General features: G+C 40.4%; 1 protein-coding gene across 2 annotated transcripts in view; it reads left to right on the top strand.

Annotated features, from left to right (window-relative positions):
* Positions 1–1,893: 1,893 nt before the first annotated feature.
* CLTC (clathrin heavy chain) overlaps positions 1,894–26,054 on the top strand; it is a 64,132-nt gene continuing 39,971 nt past the window's right edge. Inside the window, exon 1 of one of the 2 annotated variants that reach the window (XM_075561507.1) lies at positions 1,894–2,194. In XM_075561507.1, the coding sequence (XP_075417622.1) occupies positions 2,153–2,194 (42 nt within the window). In that variant the 5' untranslated portion in view covers positions 1,894–2,152. The remainder of the gene's footprint in view (positions 2,195–26,054) is intronic. The other variant, XM_075561506.1, reaches the window with a different exon arrangement.

Genomic DNA, 26,054 nt, shown 5'->3' with positions numbered 1-26,054 from the left:
TACAGGGTCTGCACGAAAATACAAAGCAGTCATTAACAAAGGAGACTTGGTAACCGATTCATAACACAGAGGTAGCTCTTGGATTCAAGACTCTGCAACTGAAATATAACTTCGGTTAGTGCATTTGACTGTAATAAAACAGTAAATCCCCTAGATTTCTGAGAATTTGCATTATTCGAGAAAGGGTTTTTTTAATATTAAAGTTTTATTGGCATATATTTCACATATACAATTTAATAATTCAATAATATTAGTTAAGAGCCTTTCAAAAAGGATTTGAAATAGCTATTAAGATTCCTTTTAGAAAGGCCCCTTTTAATGCTGCAGAATACATAACATCTTTAAGTATTTGGTTTAAAAAAACAAAATTTTGGCAAGCATCAATATTTCCTCTTATAACAGAGGCTAGGCTGCTGCTTTGCAGAACACTCTGATCGCCTTTATCTCGCAAAGATTCTTTCATCCTCAGTGAGACATGCTGTATGCTGGGGAAAAGCAACTCAAATGATTAAGAAAACTTTTCACACTGGGTAAAACTGCTAACAATCAACCTATTTTATAGAGTTTTATGTTTAACTTAAGAGTACTGGAAATAATTGCTGCGTACTCGAGTTTTTCCTCAGATAGTTCTGGAAAAAACCAAAATCCTCTTACTAAAATGACAAACCACAGAACTGAATCTTTAGACTTCTACTGTTTTGCTTCTATTATAGAGCACTGTTACAGCTTATATTTTAGTAATAAAGTCCAGAGGTTATCATGAACCGATAATGAATGCTGTCGATACTTTGATACTGTTGGAAGGCACGATGCTGCAGCTTTGAGGCGTTTATATTCCCCAATACTGTTAACCTGCGGACACTGAAGTGGTCCCGCTGAAATAAACATATGCCTACAATTCATCCCTTCCCTCCTTGCGGGTACCAAGGAAGACTCTTCCAAGCATCCTTCAGTGAACCATCTAAATCTGAGGCTCAGGTTATTTCTTGGCTAAAAAATTCTTGCTATAATTTTGATCCGACCTCTTGGCCCATTTGTGATGTTCACACGCTACACAAACTGATGGCTAAACTAGGCGGATAGATGTCCTCCAAAATGTCCGCAGGAACCTTAAGGAAGGCGGTCACAAGGCCAGCTGGAGGGACCTCAGAAATGGCCTTCGGTGTCCTTTGAGCCAATCATTTAAGTAACACCCGAGGAGAACGCTGGTTCTCGTCGGATTCGCGCGGCAGGTTCTCCCTTCGCCAGGAGAGCGTGTGCTAGGGCTGGGTGGATTTAAACCCCGGTCGTCGCCCCGCTCCCGGGGCGGGAAGAAACCACCCACGGCATGAAACTGGGCGGGGGAGGAGGGAGCGCGCTGCAGGGTGCAGGCAGTTTTCCTGAGTCACGGAGAGGGCGGCAGGCTGCGCCCATCCACCCACGCCTCGTCTTCCTCAGGGGCCCAGCTGCAGTTGGCCACGACCACCGGCCTCCATTCCTCAAGGCGGCCCAGCCACCACCGCATTCCCAGGGGACTCCCTCTGCATCTCCCCCAAACCCGCTCCCCATCCCGGCAGCAACCAGCCGACCCTTCCCCACCAGCATCACGTGCACCCGGAAGCACGGGGGCGGGGCTTGAGCCACCCACGGAAATTACGTAGGTCGCCCCTAGTCGCATGATGTGGCAAATTGAAAAAAAAAAAAAGAGAGGGGGTAGGGAATGGCAAGAGGCTGGATAAAGTGATGAGTCTAAAAAAGTAGTCCCTCCGGTGCTTACATTAACACCAGCGTCTCAGCAGGGATCCAGGCTCTCAGCGCATTGCGCCCCAAATTCCTGCGCCCCGCAGTCCCGCGGCCCTCGTGGAGGGGTACATAAGGCGGAGGGGGTGAGACGACCTGGGCGGAGTTCTAAGGCGCGGATCCCTCCGCAGGGCTCAGCCGTTTCCGGAGTCTGCGCTGCGCCCGGTTCCGCCATTGCGGCTCTCCCGGCCCCTGGAGCCTCCGCCCCCGGCCCGAGCTCGTTCGTCCGCCTGCCAGTGCCTGCGTCCCCGGAGAGTATCCTGCCGAGCCCAGCCTTCCCCCTCCCCCTTCTCCTCCTCTCCCTCGGAGAGCCCGGGCGGCCGCTGCCCCGCAGCCCCAGTGACAGGAGGAGACCTTACCCCCCGACAGCGCCATGGCCCAGATTCTGCCGATTCGCTTTCAGGAGCATCTCCAGGTGCGGCTGGGTTCGGGCTGGCGAGGGTGTGGACGCGGCAGTGGGAAGGAAGGACGAAGCTGGAGTGTAGGCCCGAGCAGAAGGAGCGGTGTCGCGGGGTGGGGGTGGGGGGCGGTGTCGGTGCGCGAGGTAGATGGAAGTGGGGGGGGCGCTATCTGGGAAAGCTGAACGCGGAAAAAAGAAACCTTCCGTGGGGTTTGAATGGAAAAGGACGAGTCGGAGTGCAAAGACCGGCGAGGCTAGCTAGGCCTGGTTCTCCGTGACTCTCCACCTTGCTTCCTGGATGGCTAGAACTACGCGTACTAATCACCCCCCCGCCCCGTTTTATTCACTTCATTCATTTGGGTAGCTGAGTTGGGGGAGGTTCTGTCGGTGTTTTTTGGGTTTTTTTTTTCTGGAGCAAGGATTCTCTCACCCCCTGGGCCCTTACGGGGCTGTCATCTCCTCCCTCGCCCCCTTCGTGTTTGCGCCCTGGAGTTGTGGGGCGGGTGGGTTGGGGAGGAGCAACCCTTTTCCTTCCTCCCTCTGCGGCTCTCACTGGGAAAGGCACCTTCCCCCAGGGTGGGGGGACGGCGGCGTTGTCGCTCGCCTTCCCCGAGGCTGTAGGAACGGAAGGTCACTGGAGGAGTGTGGGATGAGGGAATGTCTTTTCTCTGGGCGGTGTCAGTCTCAGGGTGCGTGGGGTCAAGGTCCCTGGGAATTCTTTCTTGATTTCGCTAGGGATGATGTGGCTCTAGGCCCTTTGGTTCTAGGAGTTGGGAAGAGGAGGTATTCAGAGGTTACGTATTTTGCAGGTCTCCTGGAGTCTAGCAAATTGTACGCTTGGTGGGAGTAACTCCTTCAGGATCGCTTGGAATTCAAAGAGAACCCTAGGGATAGGGCACACCTGCTTTGACATATCCAGGGTTATTGGCTTCCTTTTAGTAGGTTCTAGAACCCTTACCATATCTTAAATTGGAGTCAGCATACTGTTGTCTTATCTGGCAACATGCCATGGTCTGGCTAGGCAGGTGACCATTGGAGGGCTTGACTGAATTAAACCTCTCGCGCCTCTGGTTTTTCCGCTTCACCAATCTTACCTGGTTTTCACCTAGATTGAAAACATTCATTCATACTAACTTGTTTTCTATCCAAATTACCCACTTTAAAAGCTGTCTGCCTCAATTCAATCTTCTGAAGAGCTGGTTTCAGAAATAATGGAATATCCACTGGTATATACATAACACTAATTTGTACTGTATTGGATTGTTTTCGTTGTCCATATAAAGCACTGTCCCCTTAGGAAGGGTTCTTGCTCATGAAAAGATGTGATATTCAGGCTGTAACCGTTTCATATTTCATTACAGCTATTAACCAGTTTGGCTTGCACCAACAAGAAGTGCTTTTCTTTAATGCTTACTGGATCGAAAAATAAATCTTTGTAAAACTAGTTCAATAGTGTATTTCCTAAAGTCATTTGTAGTCTTATTACCCCCACAAACAAACAAACAAACAACGAAAGGACTTCACCCTGGCAATAAAACCAGTTTTTTACAAAGAATTTTAAAATGTTAAGTTACAAAATGAACATGGAGAAGTTATTTTTCACTCTTAACCCAATTGCTCTGGTCACCCCGGTTAAATCAGGTGATAAATGAATATGGAGGATTAGAATCATACAGGCTTTAGGTGTGAGGAATGAAACAGGGTTTTCTTTAAAGTGAGACCAAAATGTAATCTTGAGTAGACAAATGTATGGAAACCATTCACAAGCAGTTCCAGCTGGCTGCTTCGCTTTGGTAACTGAGGCATACCAGTTGCCAGCGAGTTGATTTTGACCTTGTGAGGAATGCATGGTCCATTAGTAACTCTTACTTGTCCGTTGGTGGTTTGAACAGTAGCTCTTTACTTTTATTAGAGAGAAGACACGAATTGTTACATGATCACATAAAATAGAATCCAGTCTTGTCACATATTAAACACATTATTAGTACAGGCTGGATTCTAAATGGTTTGAAGTTAGGTTAAGTGAAGTAATTTTTTGAAGTTTTGAATATAAGGCAGCTTTGCAAATACTCCATTTTTTGAGCGAGAAACTTAGCGTGATCCTGTGTTCCACCTGATAATGATTAATTACAGAAAGCATCAAGTCATCATCTTCTTCCGGGATAATGTGCAGGGGCTTCAAAAAAAATTGGGGAGGAGGGAACTGAATTAAAAGATCATGGAATTTTCCAAAAACTCAGTGGAACTTCTTCATGTATATCCTGATTTTTCATTTTACCCCCTTTAAAAAGCTACTATGGATTATTTTAATTGATCATTGTAGGTCTTTAACTTCTGAGCTTCTGCCAGTTTGCTTCATAGCAGAAAACTTTCTGAAATGCTTATGGGAATAAGAAATGAGGAACTTGAGTATAAAGTTTTCATTTGTTGGGACTTTAAAAGGCGGACTGTTATTTTTATAGGCTTTAACTACATTTAACTACATTGACTAACTCAAGTGTCTGTCATCAAGACTTGGAACTACATCAAGTGAATGTTAAGATTCTAAGTGATGCACTATTTTTGTTGTTGCCTTTAAGGATATTTAGGCTGAAAGGAGCCTACATTAAGTGCTTGAGTAAGGCATTTGACAGAGTGGCAGGTTCTGAAGAAATACTAGGCTATACAAACTTGGAGCGTGCATATGCTGACCACAAGGTTGGCAGTTCAAACCTCTATCTGCTTTAAGGGAGAAAGAGGAAGCTGCTACTTTGGTAAAGATTTACAGCTTCAGAAACCCTGTGGAACGGTTTATGACCCATAGCAGTGGTTCTCAACCTTCCTAATGCCTTGATTCTTTAATAAGTTCCTCATGTGGTGGTGACGATCCCCCCAACCATGAAATTATTTTCATTGCTACTTCATAACTGTAATTTTGCTACTGTTATGAATCGAGTGACCCCTGTGAAAAGGTTCAACCCCCAAAGGGGTTGCTGCCCACAGGTTGAGAACTGCTGACCTGTAGGATCATATGAGTCAGAACGACTCAATGGCAGAGGGCTAAATATATAGTAGTATATAAAATTATCAATTTTTGGCACATTATTTTTATGCCATTTGACATACTCTACTGTGTTCCTGAGTTGCAGAGGGTCTGCAAAGAAAACTGCTTTCTCTTGAGTTCATGCATGCAAGCTCTGAATGTGCTGTGAGTTGCATGGTAGAGGTTCTTGCTATGGTTTTGCTTATGTATTACGGGTGTATGCTCTGTGCTTAGCTGTACTACCTGGAAGATGCATGCCGTTTGGAAGTATACTGCCACCTACCCTGAAAATAGTGTAGAAGCTTAAGTTTTGCCATGTTTTTTCAGAATTTTCCTAATGGGTCTGTTTACTTAGTTTGAAGGGTGTGGTTAATTCTCACGATTGTGCTTTGCTGTGATTAGGAAATAATTTAAGGCATGAAACTGTATAGAATCACAGTCATTTTCATTTTAGTGTCTAGTGAAATTCGTAACTTTGATCTGTTCTCTTGATGTGACTTTGGCTCTGTGTCACTGTTCAGTAGGAGTTTCTGCAATGATAGACTTGTCAGTTGCATATGATATTGAACATGGGAAATGTGACTTGTGTGACTGAGTCTTCAGTTTTAAAAATTAAATGTAAATGCAGTATGTGGGTATCTACTAGGACATTGGACCACACAGCTGTAGACCATAGTGATGTGGTTTGTAAGATTGAAAGTTTATCTGACGACCACATTTGTACACCTAGTAATTTTGTTAGCTAAAATTAAAGCACTCATTAAAAAATTTAAGTTTAATATGCTTCTGTCAAGGAGACATGATGGTAAACAAATGGCTAGTCAGTGGAGAGAAAGGAAGGAACAGGTTTCTTCAGCTATGAATGTAGCTGGGTGCTTGCAGATCTTTACTTAATCCTCACTTTCTTAAACAATTGAAGAAATTGAGCCTCAGTAATAAGTAAGTAGTGCCCAAGGGAACAACGGGTCAGAATGGGATTTGAACCTGGATCATCTGACCCAGATATTTCAAGGAAATAGAATAGTTGACTTTAAGAGGAGTGTGCCTTTTTCTGTTGACTTTGGCCCCTTGAGTAGACTTCCCTTAACTTGTTCAAAAAGTGATGAGTGATGTGGTATAGTAGGTAGAGCAAGAATCTGGGGTTGTTTAGACCACAACTGCCCAAGAAAAATGGTATTTAATGATAAGCCATGCTAAAACTAAGTTGGTGAATCATTTTAATATACTCTAATTTCATAAACTCCCAGTATTAGCATTTCAGCATAATCGGGATGAAATTTGAGATATTTTAAAAATTATTTTATTATGGGCTCATACAACTCTTATCATAATCCATACATACATCAATTGTGTAAAGCACATTTGTACATCCATTGCCCTCATTCTCAAAACATTTGCTCTCCACTTAAGCCCCTGGCATTTTTTCTCCTTTCTCCCCGCTGCCCCATCTCTCATGAGCCCTTGATAATTTAAAATTATTATTTTGTCATATCTTGCCCTGTCTGACGTCTCCCTTCACCCACTTTTCTTTTCTCCATCCCCCAGGAAGGAGGTCACATGTAGATCCTTGTAATCGGTTTCCCCTTTCCAACCCACCCTGCTTCCACCCTCCTAGTATCACCACTCTCACCATTGGTCCTGAGGTGTTCATCTGCCCTGGTTTCCCTGTGTTTCCAGTTCCTATCTGTACCAGTATACATCCTCTGGTGTAACCAGATTTGTAAGGTAGAATTGGGATCATGCTAAGGGGGGAGGAAGCATTTAGGAACTAGAGGAAAGTTGTATGTTTCAGCGTTGTTACATCGCAACCTGACTGGCTTATCTCCTCCCCGAGACCCTTCTGTAAGGGGATATCCAGTAGCCCACAAATGGGTTTTGGGCCCCACTCCGCACTCACCGCCTCATTGACTATGGTAAGATTTTTTTTTTTTGTTCTGATGATGCCTGATACCTGATCCCTTTGACATCTCGTGATCCCACAGGCTGGTGTGCTTCTTCCATGTGGGCTTTGTTGCTTCTAAACTAGATGGCCGCTTTTTACCTTTGAAATTTGAGATATTTTATATGTTTTTCCCTCTAAAATTTCAAAATGTGCAGTGTTTATATTTCGGAGTGTATATCAAAGCACTGCTACAAAACCTTAGAAACCATTCTTAAACAAAAATACAAAAATGTGAACTGTTCACTCTTGACATGTTTCCCATCTAGGGCTATAAGCTTCTGAAGGTGGTGTTTCTGTCTCTACCCCTTCACTAGAGAATTGTGCACTCTTTGATTTACACCTTCAGAAACACATCACATTTCATTTAAATGTGAAAAGAAGTGTGAAGGGGTTAGCTCTGGCCCATAGGGTGGGTAGGGTAAAGTTCCCAAAGAGATTCTCCCAGGATAAGCCCTTGTTTCCCTAGCAGATTGAGCAGGTGACATTGTGGCTTTTTTCTCACCATTGTAGTTTTCAGTTTCCCTAAAACAGCTTTTAAATATATATATATATATATATATATATATATATATATATTAATATTTTTCAAGACAATTTAATAAGCCCCATGATTGCCCTATAACCTTTGAGAAACTCTTATCAAGATTACTCCTTTGGAGTCACAAAAAACAGTGGCCATAACTTTCTGAGCTGACCTTCCAGTTTTTTAACTGGCCCTGAAAAACAATTTTTATGGGGCCTTTTCTTTTGAAGGCAGCTTAACGAAGTGAAGACAAGTGTATGCAGCCATCTGCTGAGTGAGCAGAGACCTACTTAAATGTTTTGTCTGTGATAAACCCGTTTACTATGAACTGAGGCCCTTGTAGCATTACTTTAAAATGTGCTTAATGCAGCACATCACACATCAGATCCTATTTTCATCAGACTTACTAGGTCTGTAGTTAGGCTACTCTGTGGCCTTGGGCTGCTAATCACAAAGTCACTTCAAAACCATCGGCTACCCTACAGGGGAAAGATGAAACTGCCTGCCCCTCTACAACTTTAGTCTTGGAAATCCTATGTAGGTGGGTTTGAGTTTTGGTGTTTAGGTTTCAAAACATTTGCAGATGGAAACGCAGTTTCACATAATCCATGTTATTTTAAACATCACTTAAGTATTCCATTGTGTTATCAATTTGTAGATAAATTCCAATTCCTTTAAACTTTTAAATGCAGTACACCATTTGAAGTCACGTGGCAAATGGTCAATACCACATAGAGCTCCTTGCCACCATACTGATTAACGCAGGCTAAGGATAGTCTCTTACCTACTCTTCTGTGTAAAACAGTTTTGGTGGTAGTGTTATTTGAGACATTTCCTGCTCACTGAGACCCATGTGTGCAAAGTTGAATGGCTCCAGTGGGTTTTCAAAAACGTAATGTCTGGGCAACAAGTAGGCAAGCCTGTCTTCCAAACTCGAGGTGGGCTGGAGCTACCACCCTTTTGGCAATTAATTAGATGAGCACTTAACCCTTTCCCCCACCCAAATCTCTGAAATAGACATACGCCAGAAACCAAACCCACTACCGTGGAGTCAGTTCTGAGTCATAGTGACCTTATAGGACAGAGTAGAAATGCTTCGTAGGGTTACCAAGGCTGTAAATAGTTAGGGAAGCAGATTTTTTCATCTTTCTGAGGAGGGGCTGGTCTGTTCAAACTACCTCCTGTTTGGTTAGCAGCCCATCTTGAGTTTGAACTGGGTCCCTAGGATAGCATTGTTACTTACTGTTCTCGGTCAGATAGATGAATCGTATCTGATAGGATACCCATAGGGAGAACTGTTGTTAATCTTTTAGGTAATACTGACGACCTAAAATGTTCTTGCATAGGTAGGTAAATAAGCTCTTAGCAAGCTTCTTTTAGTCCTCTTTATGAACGAGACTATTTCTCTAGATTTGCTCACATATGAAGGATCTACCAAAAAATTTTGTGGAAAAAAATACCATCTTTTCATTCCATTTTGCTTTAAACTTTCTGAACCCCCCTGTAGATGATCAAGCTAGCTCATTAAATCAACGTGTCAGGTAAGCCAAAGCAAAGTTCAAAGCTGGAGTGGTTCTTTTCCCTTTGCCAACTGCTTTGTGGCTAATGCTCCTATTAATGTGAAGGGGTAGCTGGAAGCTCTGATATGAATGTATTAAGCAAAGCTTATCTGTCAGACTTAGATTTTGTGAGTCTCTCCCTTGTTATGAAACAAATAATTTAAGATACTTTTGTCGTGTTGTGGGGGAATAACCCGTCAAATGTTACTTGACCAGAAATCTACAAAATCAAAATAAATTGAGCTCCATAGCTATTTGAACCCCTACTATGTGCTAAGTGAAGAACTGTATTAAATAGTTCATGTGCATTATCTCATTTAATTATCAAGACAACTTTGTGAGGTAGGCAGGGTTAACCTTATAAATGGGGGACACTGAAGTGCCCAGGAGTTACTGGTAGTTTTAAATATAGTGGACAGTCAGATCTCAAATTCCTGGTCTTTCACTGGCATGTTGTCTCATTTGGTGGATGATCTGTATATTTGCATTAAAAATACCACCACAGTATGTTTTATCTGTGTTGGGGTGCTCTTTGGTATATGCCTTCAAAGTGGAGTCTTTTTTTTGAGTTGCATCTTTATTTAAAAGTCGCATCTGCCAACTTAGTGTTTTTCACCAACCTCTGAGGAGTAGAAACTTTCACCCACTTCACAATCTCCTGCCTGGGGGCTGCCTCTGTGGGAGCCTTAGTAGCAGCCATTGCTATTTTCTGAGACGCTTGCTTTGCCTGTTTTGCTTCCCTAGCAGCCCTGGTAGCCTGCTCTCCTTGGGCCTTTCTGACTCCAGATTTCTGATTCCTCTTGGACATTATATCAGCAAGAGATGCACAGTGATGGCCCTCTGGAATTTGAGGGCACACAGGTTTTCTTCTTTTGAATTTCTTCCGACTACCCCCTTTCTGTGCTTCCTTCTGTAGAGAACAGTCCAGTTTCTCTGTCGAGGGCTCCTCTTGGAAAGGAATGCTAATTCGCATTTTGCATTAAAAAATTGGAAAACCTTTTCACTGGTCCTGGTGTAGTGCCCCCCCCCCCCGCCCTCGTGTCCAGTATAAATCTTGTTCCTGCTGAATAGGCACAGCTCAACCTTCATGGTTGTAATAGCAGAGAAGCAGAGCAATGGCCAAGAGCTGGAGTCTTCTTTAGGGCAATGTTTTTATAAGAAAATGGACTAACATTTGCCTTTTCAATTGCTATTAATTTCTTTTTAAAATTTTAAAATAATTTTTATTTTTAAAGTTTATTTTTAATTGTTTTATTAGGGGCGCATACAACTCTTATCACTATCCATACATACATCAATGGTGTAAAGCACATTTGTACATTCATTGCCCCCATCATTCTGCAAACATCTGCTCTCCACCCAAGCCCCTGGCATCAGCTCCTCATTTTTTTCCCCTCCCCACTCTCCCTTCCCTCATGAACCCTTGATAATTTACAAATTATTATGTCATATCTTACACTGTCTGATGTCTCCCTTCACCCACTTTTTTGTTGTCCGTCCCCCAGTGAGAAGGTTATATGTAGATCCTTGTAATCGGTTCCCCCTTTCCAACCGGCCCTCCCTCCACCCCCTCAGGCTGTTAATTTCTCTATCCAAAGTCCCACTTTATCCAAATTTATGCCGAGTGGTTGTGGTCAAGTTAATTCATTTCTGGGATTATCTATATCTCTCAAAGGGTTGAACTCAAACTTCTGTAGACTTTGCTGATGACAAGAAAGTGAAGGTACTTGTGAACTAAGAAATTTCTATTTTATAATTTTTTTTTAATGTCAAACTTGAATAGACAAGACAGTTGTGCTCAGGAGAGGAGGGCGGGACAGGAGGGCATTCTTAGCATAGCCATAGAGTTTAAAATGGTGACAAACTAGTGTGGTGTGCTTTGGAGGCAGAACTACCAGTTAATATTAGTACTTCCTGCTCTGAATCATTAAGTAAATAAGAACTTTAAAGTTTTGGAGTAAAGCAGAATTTAAAGATTATTTCTGAAACGAAAGGAACTGGGTCCACTAAAGCCACCTGTGCTCATTTTAAGAATTTAGACTCATTAGTGTGCTGCTGTGGAAATGCTCGATGCTTAATGTGCACCTACTCTCTATTTGATCGTATCAGGCTTTTAGGTTATTTCAGCTTCCTTGTTTATAAAACATACTTTCTGGGCAGTTTTGAAGTCAGATTATGGTATGCATTTGTGTTTATAGCGGAATGATCATCATTTGATATTCCATTGAATAGATTACAACTCATTCAGTACAGTTACTCAAATAGTTCTGGGAGAAGTCTTTCTTTATTTAACCATTTGAGTTGAACGTATATGCCATGGCAAAGGAAAGAACTATTCAATACACGACTCAGTTGTTGAAGCCAGTGTTACCCCAGACTCTGCCCTCTCTCCTCATTTTCTCCATGCAGTCTATTTCTGGAGTAGACAAAGGAAGGTCCCTGTAGTGAGGGCCTTGAGGATCACAGTGTTTGATGACCTGCATCTCTTGAACCTGTAGGAGATGGACACTGAGCCGGGTGGTAGATGGAAAAAGGGAACTGGGTTGAGCGTTGCCTTTGTTTGTCTCTGATTGGCTATTCATTGGAGAAAAGAAGTTAAAAAATGGACAGAGAGAAGCTCAACTTAATTATGTACTCTCAGCAAACAGTGGACATTAGATCTCATTGTTTGAAGATCAAAATTTGGGAATAAAATACAGGGTGCTCATGATTCATTTATCAAAGTTCAACTCTTTTCCTCATTTGCCACAACATTCTGTAATGATTTTGTTCAACTAAGGGCAGAGTTTCTTTTTTAACACACAGTAACCCTCAGGAAAATGATACCAGGGCTCTTCATTGAAAATTTTCACTCAGTTTTTTTGTCATGAACTTTTGAAGCCTCTTGTGGTTAAAATAAAAGTAACATACTCTCAAACTGCTAACAGACTGAGTGGTTCCAGTGCTAAACACTGATGTAAGAAATGAATATGTATAGTTTAAATAAAATGGCTTATGAAATGTGAAGAATAGAAAAACATTACAAATTAATGATTTTATATACATATTTAACTATCTGTATAAACTAAAAAGACTTTTGGAATTATACATTAACAATATGAAATCCCTAAAAGTTCGTAGATTACAGGGACCAAAAGCTTTTTTAAGAAATAAAAGTCACATGACATAAAATTAACTATTTTGAAGTGAACAATTTACGTACCGTAGTTTCTTTCTTTCTTTTTTTAAGTAGTTTCATTTGGTACATTCACAATGCTTTACAACCATCTTCTCTGTCTAGTTCCAGAACATTTTCTTCATTCCAAAAGGAAACTCCTCCCTGGTCAACCCAGTTACTGAACTTCTGGCAAATAATAGTTTGCTTTCTGTGTATTTACCTATTCTGGATAGTACATATATGTGGAATCATGCAATATGTGATATTTTGTAGATAGCTACTTTCATTTTAGCATTCAAGATTCATCCACGTTACATCACAGCATTCCTTTATGGCTGAATATTATGTATGGATATATCACATTTTGTTCATTCATCTGTTGATGAACACTGGGTTGTTTGCTTTTTTCAGCTATTGCTATTAAGTATGTTTATGTACAAGTATTTGCATGCCTGCTTTCACTTCTTTTGGGGTTTCTACCAAGGGTTGGAATTTCTGGGTCGTATGGTAATGCTGTGTTAGCTTTTTGAGGCGTCGTGAAACAGTCGCAGAAGTTGCACTGTTCACTTTACTGAACTTGAAATTGGTGGCATTCAAGTTCACAGGAAAATATTTCCAGTGATTCTCTTGCAAAGTAAAGTGATCTGAACTGGTAACTTGTAGCATTTGGTTGGGTGATCATGTTTTTGATTGACTGATACAAATAAAAAAAGGAAGATACAATAGAGTAATGTTTAATTTCCTAACAGGTCCGTTAGACTTGGGTGAAAAATGCATACTTATGTTCAGTAATGATGGAGATGAGCTGAATGTAACACTAGACTTCCACTTTAAAATATATATATTTGGAAGTTATCATAGAATGCAGTTTCTTTAGGAACTTTGCAACTTTAATAGTAAGGAAACTGATCAGATGTTTTACTTATTTTCACTAGGAAACCCAAGTCCTTGGTGTCTCTCCAAGTGGGTTAAAATGATTTGTGGAGGGCTATCCTATAAAGTATTTATAATATAATTTAAATGATTTTATTGGCTTATAATCCACCTATCAGACCATTCAATAGTTCGGACATATCAAGAATTTATTACATTCTTGAACCCTCAAAGTAAGTTTCCTTTCTGGTTCCTTAAAAGAACACTTGGATAGTTCTTACCCCAAAACCCATGTTCAGTCATGAATTTGGTAGCGTTTGGTTTTGGCTAACTGAAATAAAGAAAGGATATCATCCTGGAGAGTAAGAACTTCCCTAGACTACCCTGCAGCTTGGTTAAAATTGATGAATATTTCCTCTAATTATTTGGTTACAAATTTTAGAGATGATTTGTAGTCAGCAGTTGCTGATAGTTTATTAAAGGTAACTTAGTTTTGACAGTCCTTGTGTCCACCTGCAGGTTCTTTTCTGATTAGATCGTTTTCAACTTAAGTGAATGTCCAAAGTTAAAAGTTAATTGGGGGACACTGTTAAAGTTCCAACTTGTCATACTCCTAAGAGACAGTGGTTGATTCTAAGGCTAACATGGAGTAGAAACAAATCTAGTTGGTTTCTTTTATCTAATCTTGTTTTTAACAAAATATTAGTAGTGATTTTTTTTTTCTTCTTTTACATTTTATTAGGGACTCCAACAACTCTTACCACAATCCATACATATACATACATCAATTGTACAAAGCACACCCATACACTCCCTGTCCCAATCACTCTCAAGGCATTTGCTCTTCACCTAAGCCCCTTGCATCAGGTCCTCCTTTTTTTCCCCCCCTCCCTCCCTTTTCCCCCCTCCCTCATATGCCCTTGGTAATTTATACCTCGTTATTTTGTCATATCTTGCCCTATTCGGGGTCTCCCTTCCCCCCTTCTCTGCTGTCCCTCTCCCAGGGAAGAGGTCACATGTGGCTCCTTGTAATCAGTTTCCCCTTTCCAACCCACTCACCCTCCACTCTCCCAGCATCGTCCCTCACTCCCTTGGTCCTGGAGGTATCATCCACCCTGGATTCCCTGTATCTCCAACCCTCCTATGTACCAGTGTACAGCCTCTGTCCTATCCAGCCCTGCAAGGTAGAATTCGGATCATGGTAGTTGGGGGGAGGAAGCATCCAGGATCTGGGGGAAAGCTGTGTTCTTCATCGATACTACCTCACACCCTAATTAACCCATCTCCTCTCCTAAGCCCCTCTATGAGGGGATCTCCATTGGCTGACACTTGGGCCTTGGGTCTCCACTCTGCACTTCCCCCTTCATTTAATATAATATATATATACACATACATATATACATATACACATAAATACACATACATACACACACTTATATCTTTTTTTTTTTTTTTTGCATGATGCCTTATATCTGGTCCCTTGGGCACCTCGTGATCGCACTGGCCGGTGTGCTTCTTCCATGTGGGCTTATTTGTTTCTGAGCGAGATGGCCGCTTGTTCACCTTCAAGCCTTTAAGACCCCAGACACTATCTCTTTTGATAGCCGGGCACCATCAGCTTTCTTCACCACATTTGCTTATGCACCCATTTGTCTTCAGCGATCCTATCATGGAGGTGTGCAGTCAATGATATGATTTTTTTGTTCTTTGATGCCTGGTAACTGATCCCTTTGGGACCACTCGATCACACAGGCTGGTGTGTTCTTCCATGTGGACTTTGTTGCTTCTGAGCTAGATGGCCGCTTGTTTATCTTCAAGCCTTTAAGACCCCAGTCACTATCTCTTTTGATAGCCGGGCACCATCAGCTTTCTTCACCACATTTACTTGTTCACCCATGTTGGCTCCAGCTGTTGTGTCGGGAGAGTGAGCATCATAGAGTTCCAATTTAATAAAAGAAGGTATTCATGCATAGAGGGAGTGTTTGAGTAGAGGCCCAAGGTCCTTTCGCCACCTTAATACTTGACCTATAAATATAGACACAAAGATCTATTTCCCCAACCTCCTATATATATTTGCATGTACATGTCTTTGTCTAGACCTCCATGAATGCCCTTTGACTCCTAGCTCTTTCCTCCATCTCCCTTGACCTTCCTCCTGCCCTACTACCATGCTTCATTGCCACCTGAGCTAGAGTATACCTCTTCTCTAAGCAACCTTACCCTTGATCATTTCCCACCAGGCCTGCCACTCCCCCTTCTCTACCCTTTGGGGTCCCATGTTTTTCCCTTGTCCCTGGGTTTGTTAACACCACTTCCTTACCCCCCCTACCCCCCACCCCAAGTCCCCCCGGAACTGTCGGTCCCGTTGTTTTTCCTCCAGATAGTTCATCCAGCCTGTCCTATTCAGACAGACCTGTGGAGTCACTAACATGCACGAAAACTAGACAGAGGAACACAAAGCAACCGGACAACAAAACAACCGGACAACAAAACAACCGGACAACAAAACAACCAAAACAAACCACTGAAAAAGAACAGAACAAAACAGTTCACAAGAGAAAAGCTTGTAGTTAGTTCAGGGATCTTTGCTGGTCCTTAGGAGCGTTTTCCAGTCCAGTCTGTTGGGGCACCACGCCCTGGCCCCAAAGTCCACTTTCAGCATTCCCTGGGGACCTTGCCACTCCATTCCCTTGCTGTTCCGCTGCACTCCCCCAATGCATTGCCTCGGTGTGGTGGGATCAGGTCAGGTGCAGTTCCCACACTGTGTCTCCGGTGCTGTCCCCTGTATCGCCCTTAGTCACTGAGGGGCATCATGTCTCATAGTAGGGCCAGCCATGTTGTTCTCTCTGTGGACTGGCTGCTCTACTCAGGAACATCATCATCACGGCCTGGTGGGCCAGGCTGTGCTCCACTCTCTCCTCCTGCCCCTTCATCTGCTCCCGTGTGCTCTGGTCAAATATGACCATCTCCCATAGCTGCAGGGTCAATGTCGTCCTTTGGAACAAGTTCTTTTCGGGGGAGGGGCAGGTAGTAGTGATTAATGTACTTACTTGGGTAATAATAGAGCAGCAACAAGGGTTAAGGGTATTTTTAATGTTTTTGAAATCTGTGGAGCTCACAGGAAACAATTACTTATATTCCTGTTTTGAATGACCTAAAGGAATGATGTATTCTCAGCATTTTCCCTCATTTTCTTTAGAAGTCAGCAACTGCAATTTTTATTTGACATTCTGCTAGCTTCCAGGAAGGGTTCAGTGAAGTGACTGCCGTAAGCATTTTTTTTAAACGTGTGATTAACTTACTGAAGGTAGAGGATATTTTAGACCTTCTTTTAAAATTTGGATTTGCGTGTTGTCCTTGCTAATCTTCTCTGGTTCAGTCCAAATTTAGTATGTGAGTTGCCAAAGGAAGAGTGGGGTTTTAGAGCTTTTGAAGGGAAATTATGCTGCATGAAGTACTTGGGATAGGAAGTTAGATTTTCAAGCACATATACCTTATAAAATATCCATATCAAGAGCTTGTTAGTACTAATAGTATAATAATGACATCCAAATATCAGCAGACCATTTACTCTGTAGTGGTATCACCAATTAAGGACACAAAATTCACTTATATACCGAAACACAGTGTCAGCAAATTGATTATAACTTAGAGTGACTCTGTGTAAGGCAGGGTAGAACTGCCCCATGTGGGTGGGTTTCTGAGATTATAACTCTATGGGAGTAGAAAGCCTCATCTGTGGATCTGCTGGTGGCTTCAAACTGCTGACCTTGCAGCTCGTGACCCAATGTGTAATAACCAGGGCTCCATCACTTAGACAAAGTAACAAACAAGACTACACAGCATTTATGAAACTGCTTAAAACTTTCTGTTCTGTTTTTTGCCCCGTGCTGGTAATTTTCATTTCCAACTAGACAATGAATCCGAATACATTTTAACAAGAAACCCAAGTGTGCATAAAGATCATTTTGTTAAAATATCTGTCTGGAGTGGAAATAAAAAATTTCAACAGCTGAACAAGCCAGAATGACCTTTTTAAAAGCCCTGTGATGGAAGTCGTAGCTTCGTGTGAAATACAGCGGTTTATACTTACTTCCCTTACAGATAAAACTGTTAACCTTTCAGATGAAACGAGGAGGAAGGATCTGGAAGCACTATTGTGAAACGGCAGTCCTTCATAATGCTTTCGTAAACACAAGCTTTACTGTATCTCCACTTCAGCTGATACAGCTGGTAAATGAGCTCCGTTCCCTGAATTTATTCCATCTGATTAGATAGAAGAACTGCTGGTTTTATTACCAGACTCCAAGCAACCCCATTTCTCTCAGAATGCTGCTGTGTTGCAGGCATAACACAATTGAAACGGTCCGCTCAGAGAAAGCCTTTGTGTTAAGGGTGAGTAGTCTTTAGCTAACCAAAGAATTGGGCGTTGGAAAATCTTTTAGTTTGGTTTTTCTGCATGCCCTATGCCAGCATTTTAGCCCTTTTTGATAAATGAATGATAGTTGCCATTGACTCAGTTCTGACTCGGCAGCCATATGCACAAGAGAAGGAAACGCTGACAGCCCAGCCAGTGCCATCCTCCCAGTTGTTCTTAAGTTTGAGCCCATTGATGCAGCCACTCTGTCGTCCCTCGTGTTGAAGGTCTTCCTCTTTTTCACTACCTCTCTACCAAGCATGATGTCCTTTTCAAGGACTGGTCTCTCCTGATAACATGTTCAAAGTATGTGAGATGAAAGCCATCCTTCCCTCTAAGGAACATTCTGACTAAACTTCGAGAGAGATTTGTTTGTTCTTACGGCCGTCCATGGTACTTTGAATATTTTTTGCCAGCACCACAATTCAAACCCATTGAGACTAATGAATGTATTGGGTTAAATATTTTTGTGGCCTTCTTAGCCCCTTCAGCACTGTCAGCATACATTCATGATTAATGGGTTCTAATGAAGTGCTGATTCACCATGCTGGATTTCCTAATTTCTTGATTTTTCAGGGTTTTCCTATTCCATCTCACGTTTTGAACAAAGTTATTGGTGCACTTAAGGTTTGTCTAAGTCCATAGTTATTGGTCTTTATGGAAGCTTTTCCCCCTCCAGAGCCACTAGTGGATTTGAACCATTGACTTTTTGGTTACCGTTTGAATGCTTAACCACCAGACCTCCCCCCTCTTAGATGCTTCATTCCCAGCTTATGATGACCTTGTAGGACGGAGTAGAACTGCCCCTTCTCCTGTGGAGTGACTGGCAGTTTCTAACTACCGACCTTGTGGTTAGCAACTCAAGTAGCCCATTACACCATGTGTTTGAATCACTCAAACCTTTCTTTCAGCATCTGGCTGTGCCTTCCTTCTCCCTAAACAAGGGTGGACACAACTTGCCTCTTCTGTTTGCCACAATACAATCTAGTCAAATAAATTTTCAAAATCAAGGCAGGAAAAACAGCATATAAAAGTCTTAGAAAGAAATGAGCATTTAATTTAGATTTTTGAATTTAAAAAGTGATGCCATATTTCATTTTCAGATGATCTTTTTTGTGTTTTCACATGTACTGTTTTTAAAATTGATAATTCACTTTACAATCATATATTCTTTTCCCTAAGAGCTTTTTAAAATTTTGATGAACACTTTGGCGGTTGAGGCCGTGGTAGCTTTCCAAGCCGGAAACAGACCTCTTTTCTTTTCTCTTGTTCTTTGCAGCAATCACTTGCACACCTGATGGAATTCTCTTTCCCATCTAGCCCTGGGGCTTAGTCATTTAAATGTTTAATGTTGTTGGGTTTATTTTAATCATTTTATCCGGAGCTCTTAACAGATATTACAACAATCCATAACTCAGTTAGATCAAGCATAGTTGTAAAATTACTGCCATCATTTTCACAACATTATATTCTGGAACTCTTTGACATCAGCTCCCCTTTATTCCTTCCCTCCCCCAACCTACCCTCCAGGAACCCTTATTATATTATAAATAGTTATTGTCATATCTTTCATATACTGTATGCATTCCCCTTCATTTCTGTTATTCGTTCCCCTCAAGTGGGATTTTGCAGTCATCTTTGCTATCCACTCCCCTTTCCCCCCTTTTCCACCCCTCCCCGTGCCCCCAGAGAATTGATGCTCCCATTACTATTTTTGACAGGTTTATTTATCTTGGAATTTATGCATTGAGCTATCTTCATTATGCAAATGAATATTCACAGGTGTAACAAGCTTAGTGAGGTAAAACTGGGACCATAATAGCAAGGGGAGGAAATATTAAAGAACTAGATGATAGTTACCTATTTTATTAGTGCTATACTGCCATTTTCTGCCCCCCCCCTTTTTTTTTTGGAAAGGGGATGATTTTTTTCAAGCTGAGGAAGTTTTCATTTGGGCTCCAGTCTGCTGGGGGGTGTGGTGTGTGTGTGTGTGTGTGTGTGTGTGTGTGTGTGTGTGTGTGTGTGTGTGTGTTTCATAAAGATATCTTTAAAGGTGCTCTGGCGATATAGTGGGTTAAGGAATTGGCTGCTAACCACAAGGTCAATAATTCAAACTGTCAAGATTCTTGGCCTACGGAACCACCCTATGAAACTGTTCTGTGTCCTCTATAGATGTTTGCTGTGCGTCAGCATCAACTCAGCAGCAGTGAGGTGGAAGATCTCTGGGTTTGGAACCCTGGAAATTCTATTCTTATTTTGGCCCTCTTATTATCCAAGTCCATGTATAAAATAGGTATGTGTCTGTACTAACTGTTCATTTGCTAGAATTTAAAGGAACAAAGAGTTTAAAGGAACCAGTTTGGAACAAAACTTACAAAAATAGTGCAGACCCACCAATAAAACCATCTACATTGATGGGAATGTTTTGTATTTTTTGTACCACCCAGTATAGTAGCCAGATTTGGCTGCTAAACACATGAAATGTGACTACTGCAAATGTGGGAACTGAATCTTAAGTTATATTTAATCTTCAAGTTCAATACCCACATGTAACAAGTATTGGACAATGCAGTGACCTCAGTTCTAATTGGACAGATAGCCAGTTTGTCGCTTATTTACTGAGCATGAAGTCTTGCGCTTTAATTATACCAGTCACCCAGTGGCTCACTACGTTTGTTTTCACCTTTACTTTTTGACATTGTAATCTTTCTTCTTGCCTTACCAGTTAATTATTTTATAAAAATTCTAATAGTTACAATTTAATTTCCAGTTCTTCAGCTCATAATAGAAGAGTGGAATCTAATTCCCTTGTAAAGACATTTTTAGAAAACAAAAAACCCTAAGTTTCATAAGATCAGAGAGAACCATATATATATGCCCACCTTCTCAATTATTAGTAATATTTTTGCTCTATCTTTTAAACATTTTACATTTAGTCTGTCACGATATTTCACTCTTTAATAGTCTTTAGAAGGTAAGGAAAATTGCTTATCACAATAGTCCCTTAACATTTAATAGTTCTTCGTTAGCTAAAAACCAACCAGGTTGATCTCAAAGTATCATTTGATTTGTATAAATCAGAAACTAAGCAGTGTCTACACATTACCCTGGGCTATGTCGCTTAACTATCTTTTAAAAATAGTTAATTTTAAAAGTAGTTTACAATTTATAAAAAAGTTAGAAGAAAGGAGCAAACAATTCCAAAAACCACCAAACCAAACTCACTGCCTTTGAGTTGATGCTGTCTTTCAGAAATCCTAAAGAAATGGGATAGAATTGCCTGTGTCAAGAGTTACAGAAGTAGAAAGCCCTGCCCCATCTTAATCCCATTGCCTCTTAGTGTGGGTGTGGGTGCGGGTACGCATGAACTAATTTCCTTTCTGAAATCTTTAAGACTAACTTGACACCTCTTCACTTCAACATACTTCAGTTAGTATTTTCTAATAATAACATGGTCATATATAAGTATATAATCTTGATAATACAATTATCAAAGTCAATAGCCCTAAAAACAGGAATTAAAATATACCAGGGTTAGAGTTACTATAAATGTATCATATAGATCTGAAGATTGTGACTTCTGCAATTTTAGTTATGCAAATTGAACTGCAGAGTTGAACTTTTTAAGTGTAGTTTCCTTTTATCCCCTCTCCCTCTCAAACTTTTCACAGCACATGAGTAAATGAAGCACCAGGAGGCCTCTAATCTGCTATCAGTAGTTAAAAGAGATTCACACCCTATGTTTCAACAACTTTTGGACAGCTGAATTAAGCAGATAATAAGATGCATTTACAAAAAAAGTTAACCTTGAATTGACCTAAAGTGCTGTTTTGGGTATATATCTATTGGGCTCTTAGTATGTGTCAGACACTGTTGTAAGTACTCATATTGAAGCCTCACAATTCCAGGGCAGGCATCATTGCCGAGCAAGATGAAGAAACAGATGTGCACTGTCAGACCGGGATTTGAACCCAGGCACAAGCAATCTATAATAGAGGCATCAACTACATCTAGGTTGTTCTCTTACTTTATAATTCAAAATAAAAGTTTTTAAAATTTATAAAGTGTTTTCTTTATATATATATAAAGTGTTTTCTTTGTCCTCTAGATTATGGAGAATCTGACATAACTACTTTCAGTACTTCTAGGCTCGAGTGAGAGAAGGGAAAGAAAACTTTTAATCAGTTGTATGTAAGTAATGAATGATTAGTTAGGCCCTATAACTCCACAGGAGAAGATGTGGCTGGCTGCTTCCGTGAAGATTTGTAGCATTTGAAATCTTACAGTGTGCTTTCACTCTATCCTGTAGGGCTCTAGGAGTTGGAATTGACTCCATTACAGTGGGTTTGGGCTCTTGAGGCTACTCTACACTTGTGAATCGTCTAACTGTACTCTTTTCTGTTAGCTTTTGGAATCTTAGAACTACACTTCTGGGATGCATCATTTAGGCACGTTTCTATTTCCTCAATGAAAATTAAACCATTTACATTACCTCCTACCATTTATTCTGACTTTTAGTCATTTCATAAGACAAATGAATATCCAAATTCATTTTCTTCTAAGCCTTTTAATCTTGAAATTCTCTGTGTGGTAAACTATAGATAAGAGTCAATTTGATGTGAACATAATTTGAGTATTAGTTCCAGGAAGTCTATGTTTCATTCATGAAAACATTACATCAGTAATATATTTGCAGTCAAAAAGTTTTTAGAAAGTAAACCTCAAATGTAAAGGCAAGTAATGCAGCAGGATTGTCATATTGACCAACCCAGGCCACCCTTATGATATGTCGAACCCAATATCTCAAAATGTTTTATAACGTTAAACATGTGTTTCATATAAATACATAGTAGTTTCATTTCTAAGTTAATAGTTTATAATTATGTAGGTTTCAAATAAAGTGTTTTTTAAAGAAAATGTCTGCTTTCATTCATGTGTCAATTTTATACATATCTGTAGAGATAGATATATGAGAAATGTCAGTATAACCCAAGTGTTAAACATCTCAAATCCCGAGTGCTGTTTTCAGATCAGTGCCCCAATTTTAGTATGGAATCAAAATGAGTTCCAAATTTGTGTGGCCTTTAAAATATAGGAGCGTTTTAGTAATTAGCATGCTCTTTGTGCATGTGCCATTACTGTTCTGTTGTGTGTATGTGTGTCTTGTTTGTTTGAAAGGGTGAATAGGAAAATAGACACTTTGATATCCAGAGGATATCACTAGGCCAACGAATTGCTGGGAAAGAAGATAATACCGGGGAGAGAGGGACTGGTGACTTTCACAGTGTAGCCTTTGTACAGTTTGCTTTACTAATGTATGCTAATTATTCAAACAATAAATAATACCTTTATTGGTATGAGATTCTTCATATTCGTAATAAGAGCTTTGAATTAAAAAAACTTTATTATAGATAATTTACAGCATATCTCAAAATAGAATATCCCCTGCTTCAGCTTAATTGAGAGGATAAAAAAGATTCTGATATTATTGTGTACTCTCTAAGAAAGCTGCAAGTTTGGAGACTTGAATTTATCAGTGATTCATTGTACAATCTATAGTTCCATTTTTGCGGCAGATTGCTCATATGCCATCAGACCTTAAAATTGACTGAGAATATTTTATAGTTAGTATGTACTTCTTTGAAAATAAAACCCGTCTAAAAACATGTTAGGGTTTGGAAGTTTTAATCTGTACAAATATTACTAGATATAGTTATGTAGTGTGCATGTAAAACAGTTGCCTTGTTACCTTACTGTGTATTTTGCCATATTTCTTTTTTGAATATAAGTGGAAACTACTGAATCTGCCAAAAACCAAACAATCTGCCATTAAGTTGATTCCAACTCAGGGACCCCGTGGACAAAGTGCTTCGTGGGATCTTTGAGACTAATTTATAGGAGGAGTGCTGCTGTTCAGTTTGAACCTCGGGCTTTGTGACTAATTAAATCCACGGTGCCACCAGTGCGTCTTGGAAACTATCCCATATATTCTCGTGTATACGCCAAGTTTTTCAACACATTTTAATGCAGTTTTGGTGGTAAAATTTGGTGCCTCGGCTGATATTTGGGCCAACTTATACTTGAGTATATGGGTAGGTAGATAATCTGGGTCTTCTTACTGATGCGTTTAAAAAAATCTTACTTGAAACATAACTTTCCTCTAGTTCTTTAATGCTTCCTCTCCCCCACTCTCATGATCCCAATTCTAACGTACAAATCCTGCTAGACCAGAGCATGTACACTGGTACAGATAGGAACTGGAAACACAGGGAATCCAGGACAGATAACCCCTTAGGACCAGTGGTGAGGGTGGCGATACCCGGAAGGTGGAAGGAAAGTGGGATAGGAAGGGGGAACCAATCACAATGATCTACATATAACCCCCTCCCTGGAGGATGGACAACAGAAATGTGGGTGAAGGGAGACGTTGGACAATGTTTTTAAGGCATGGCAATATAATAATTTATAAATTATTAAGGGTTTGTGAGGGGTGGTCAGAGAGGGAGAGGAAAAATAAGCTGATACCAAGGGCTTAGGCAGAATGAAAATGTTTTGAGAATGATGATGGCAACAAATGCATAAATGTGCTTGACACGATGGATGTCTGGATTGTGATGAGTTGTATGAGCCCCCAATAAAATGATTTACTTATAATATATATATATCTATGTCTTCCTGTATGTGAAAAAGTGGAGTAAATTTAAATTCTTTTAACTCACAATTATGAAAAGCTAAATGCCCATCATTAATGACTATGGTTTTTAATATATATTTTAAATAGCATATTTAAAATATATATTATTATTTTAAAAGTTTTATTGAGATATAATTCACATGTCACACAGTTCCATAGTTTATTCGTATTAAAAAGAGGTGCAGATCAGTTCTAGATCATTTTCTTCCCTCCTGTATTCATCATCATTTTTTCATTTAAACCATTTTATTGGGGGCTCGTACAATTCTTACCACAGCCCATACATAAATCCGTTGTGAAAGCACATTTGTACATTTGTTGCCATCATCATTCTCAAAACATTTGCCTTCCACTTAAGCCCTTAATATCGGCTCCTCATTTCCCCCCTCCCTCATGAGCCCTTCATAATTAATAAATTATTATTTTGTCATGTTACACTGTCCGACGTCTCCCCTCCCCATTCTCTGCTGTCCACCTCCCAGGGAGGAGGCTGTACATAGATTCTTGTAATTGGTGGTTTTTAATTTATTTAAATGGAAGTAAAGATAGTCTGTCATTTGCACCTGGCTTAATTTTGTTTTTTAAATAATCTGTATTTCTTTAATATTGATTATCAGTCAGTTCTGGCTCATAGCCACACCTTACAGGAGTAGAACGACCTCTTTGGATTTCCAAGGCTGTGAGTTCAAGCTGGTGACATTGTAGTTAGCAGCTCAATGCTTAGCCACCAACACCAGGGTTCCTTTTGAATAGTTTTAGTACATTCCTAATTCAGAAGGTAAAATGTAGATATACATAGCTCTTTTGAAAGGGTATTTAATGAGAAAGAATTAAAAGGATTACATGAATTGCAAGGGGCGTAGCTTTTGTTGGCCCTGAAGCTGAAGGTCACTGCTAACTGTTGACATTGGACTTTGCTTACTGCATATATTCCCATATCTGGGTTAGAGTAGGGAACAGGACGCACAGATTTCATAATTTACCCCTTTTCTCCTCTTTACTGTCTTAGTAGGGTTTTGTTTCTTTGGTGTTTTTCACCTGTTTGTGAAGTGGAAGGAGTAGGAAATAATATATTGAAACCATTTTGTAGTGCCTGATTTATATCCTTGCCTTACTTTTAATTTCACTATTTGACTTACAGTGTTTCCAAACACTGTAAACTTAAGATGTTCTAGCTGAATTTCAATTGCCTTAAGCTTGGTAGTGACCATCACAGTTGAGATTACTGTGCTTGTTAACTTCAGGTGCACACTTCAATGAGTTCTATGCTACTGGATATTCCCCCCAATTATTGGAAAGGTATTTAAGCTCTTGAGATTTTAGGGCTCTCATAAGCAAAATAGGTCAGTACACTTCTGAAACTGGACAGACAACTTGGCTTATGTAAAACACTTCCTTGGAGCCCATCTTCAGTCTTTTTATATTGCTATAGGGGATCACTTAAAAAAATCCTCCCCTTCTATTAGCCCTGAAACTAAAAGTAACTATAAGGTTAAAGTTAGGAAGAATTTAAAATTAATAATTCATAAAGTTTTATCAGTACCAGACTCATAAAGGTACATGCCTAACTTCTTGTACTTAGTTTGCATTGCAGCATATGAGCTACTGTAAAGCTGGTTAATCTTCCACTTTATTGCCCTGTTTGTATTAATGGTTAGACAGTTGCCTGGCTCACTGGGTTGGCGTTC

Source organism: Tenrec ecaudatus, chromosome 10 (genome assembly GCF_050624435.1).
Source record: "Tenrec ecaudatus isolate mTenEca1 chromosome 10, mTenEca1.hap1, whole genome shotgun sequence".
Classification (NCBI taxonomy): Eukaryota; Metazoa; Chordata; class Mammalia; order Afrosoricida; family Tenrecidae; genus Tenrec; species Tenrec ecaudatus.
This window is presented reverse-complemented; position numbering and strand designations above follow the sequence as displayed.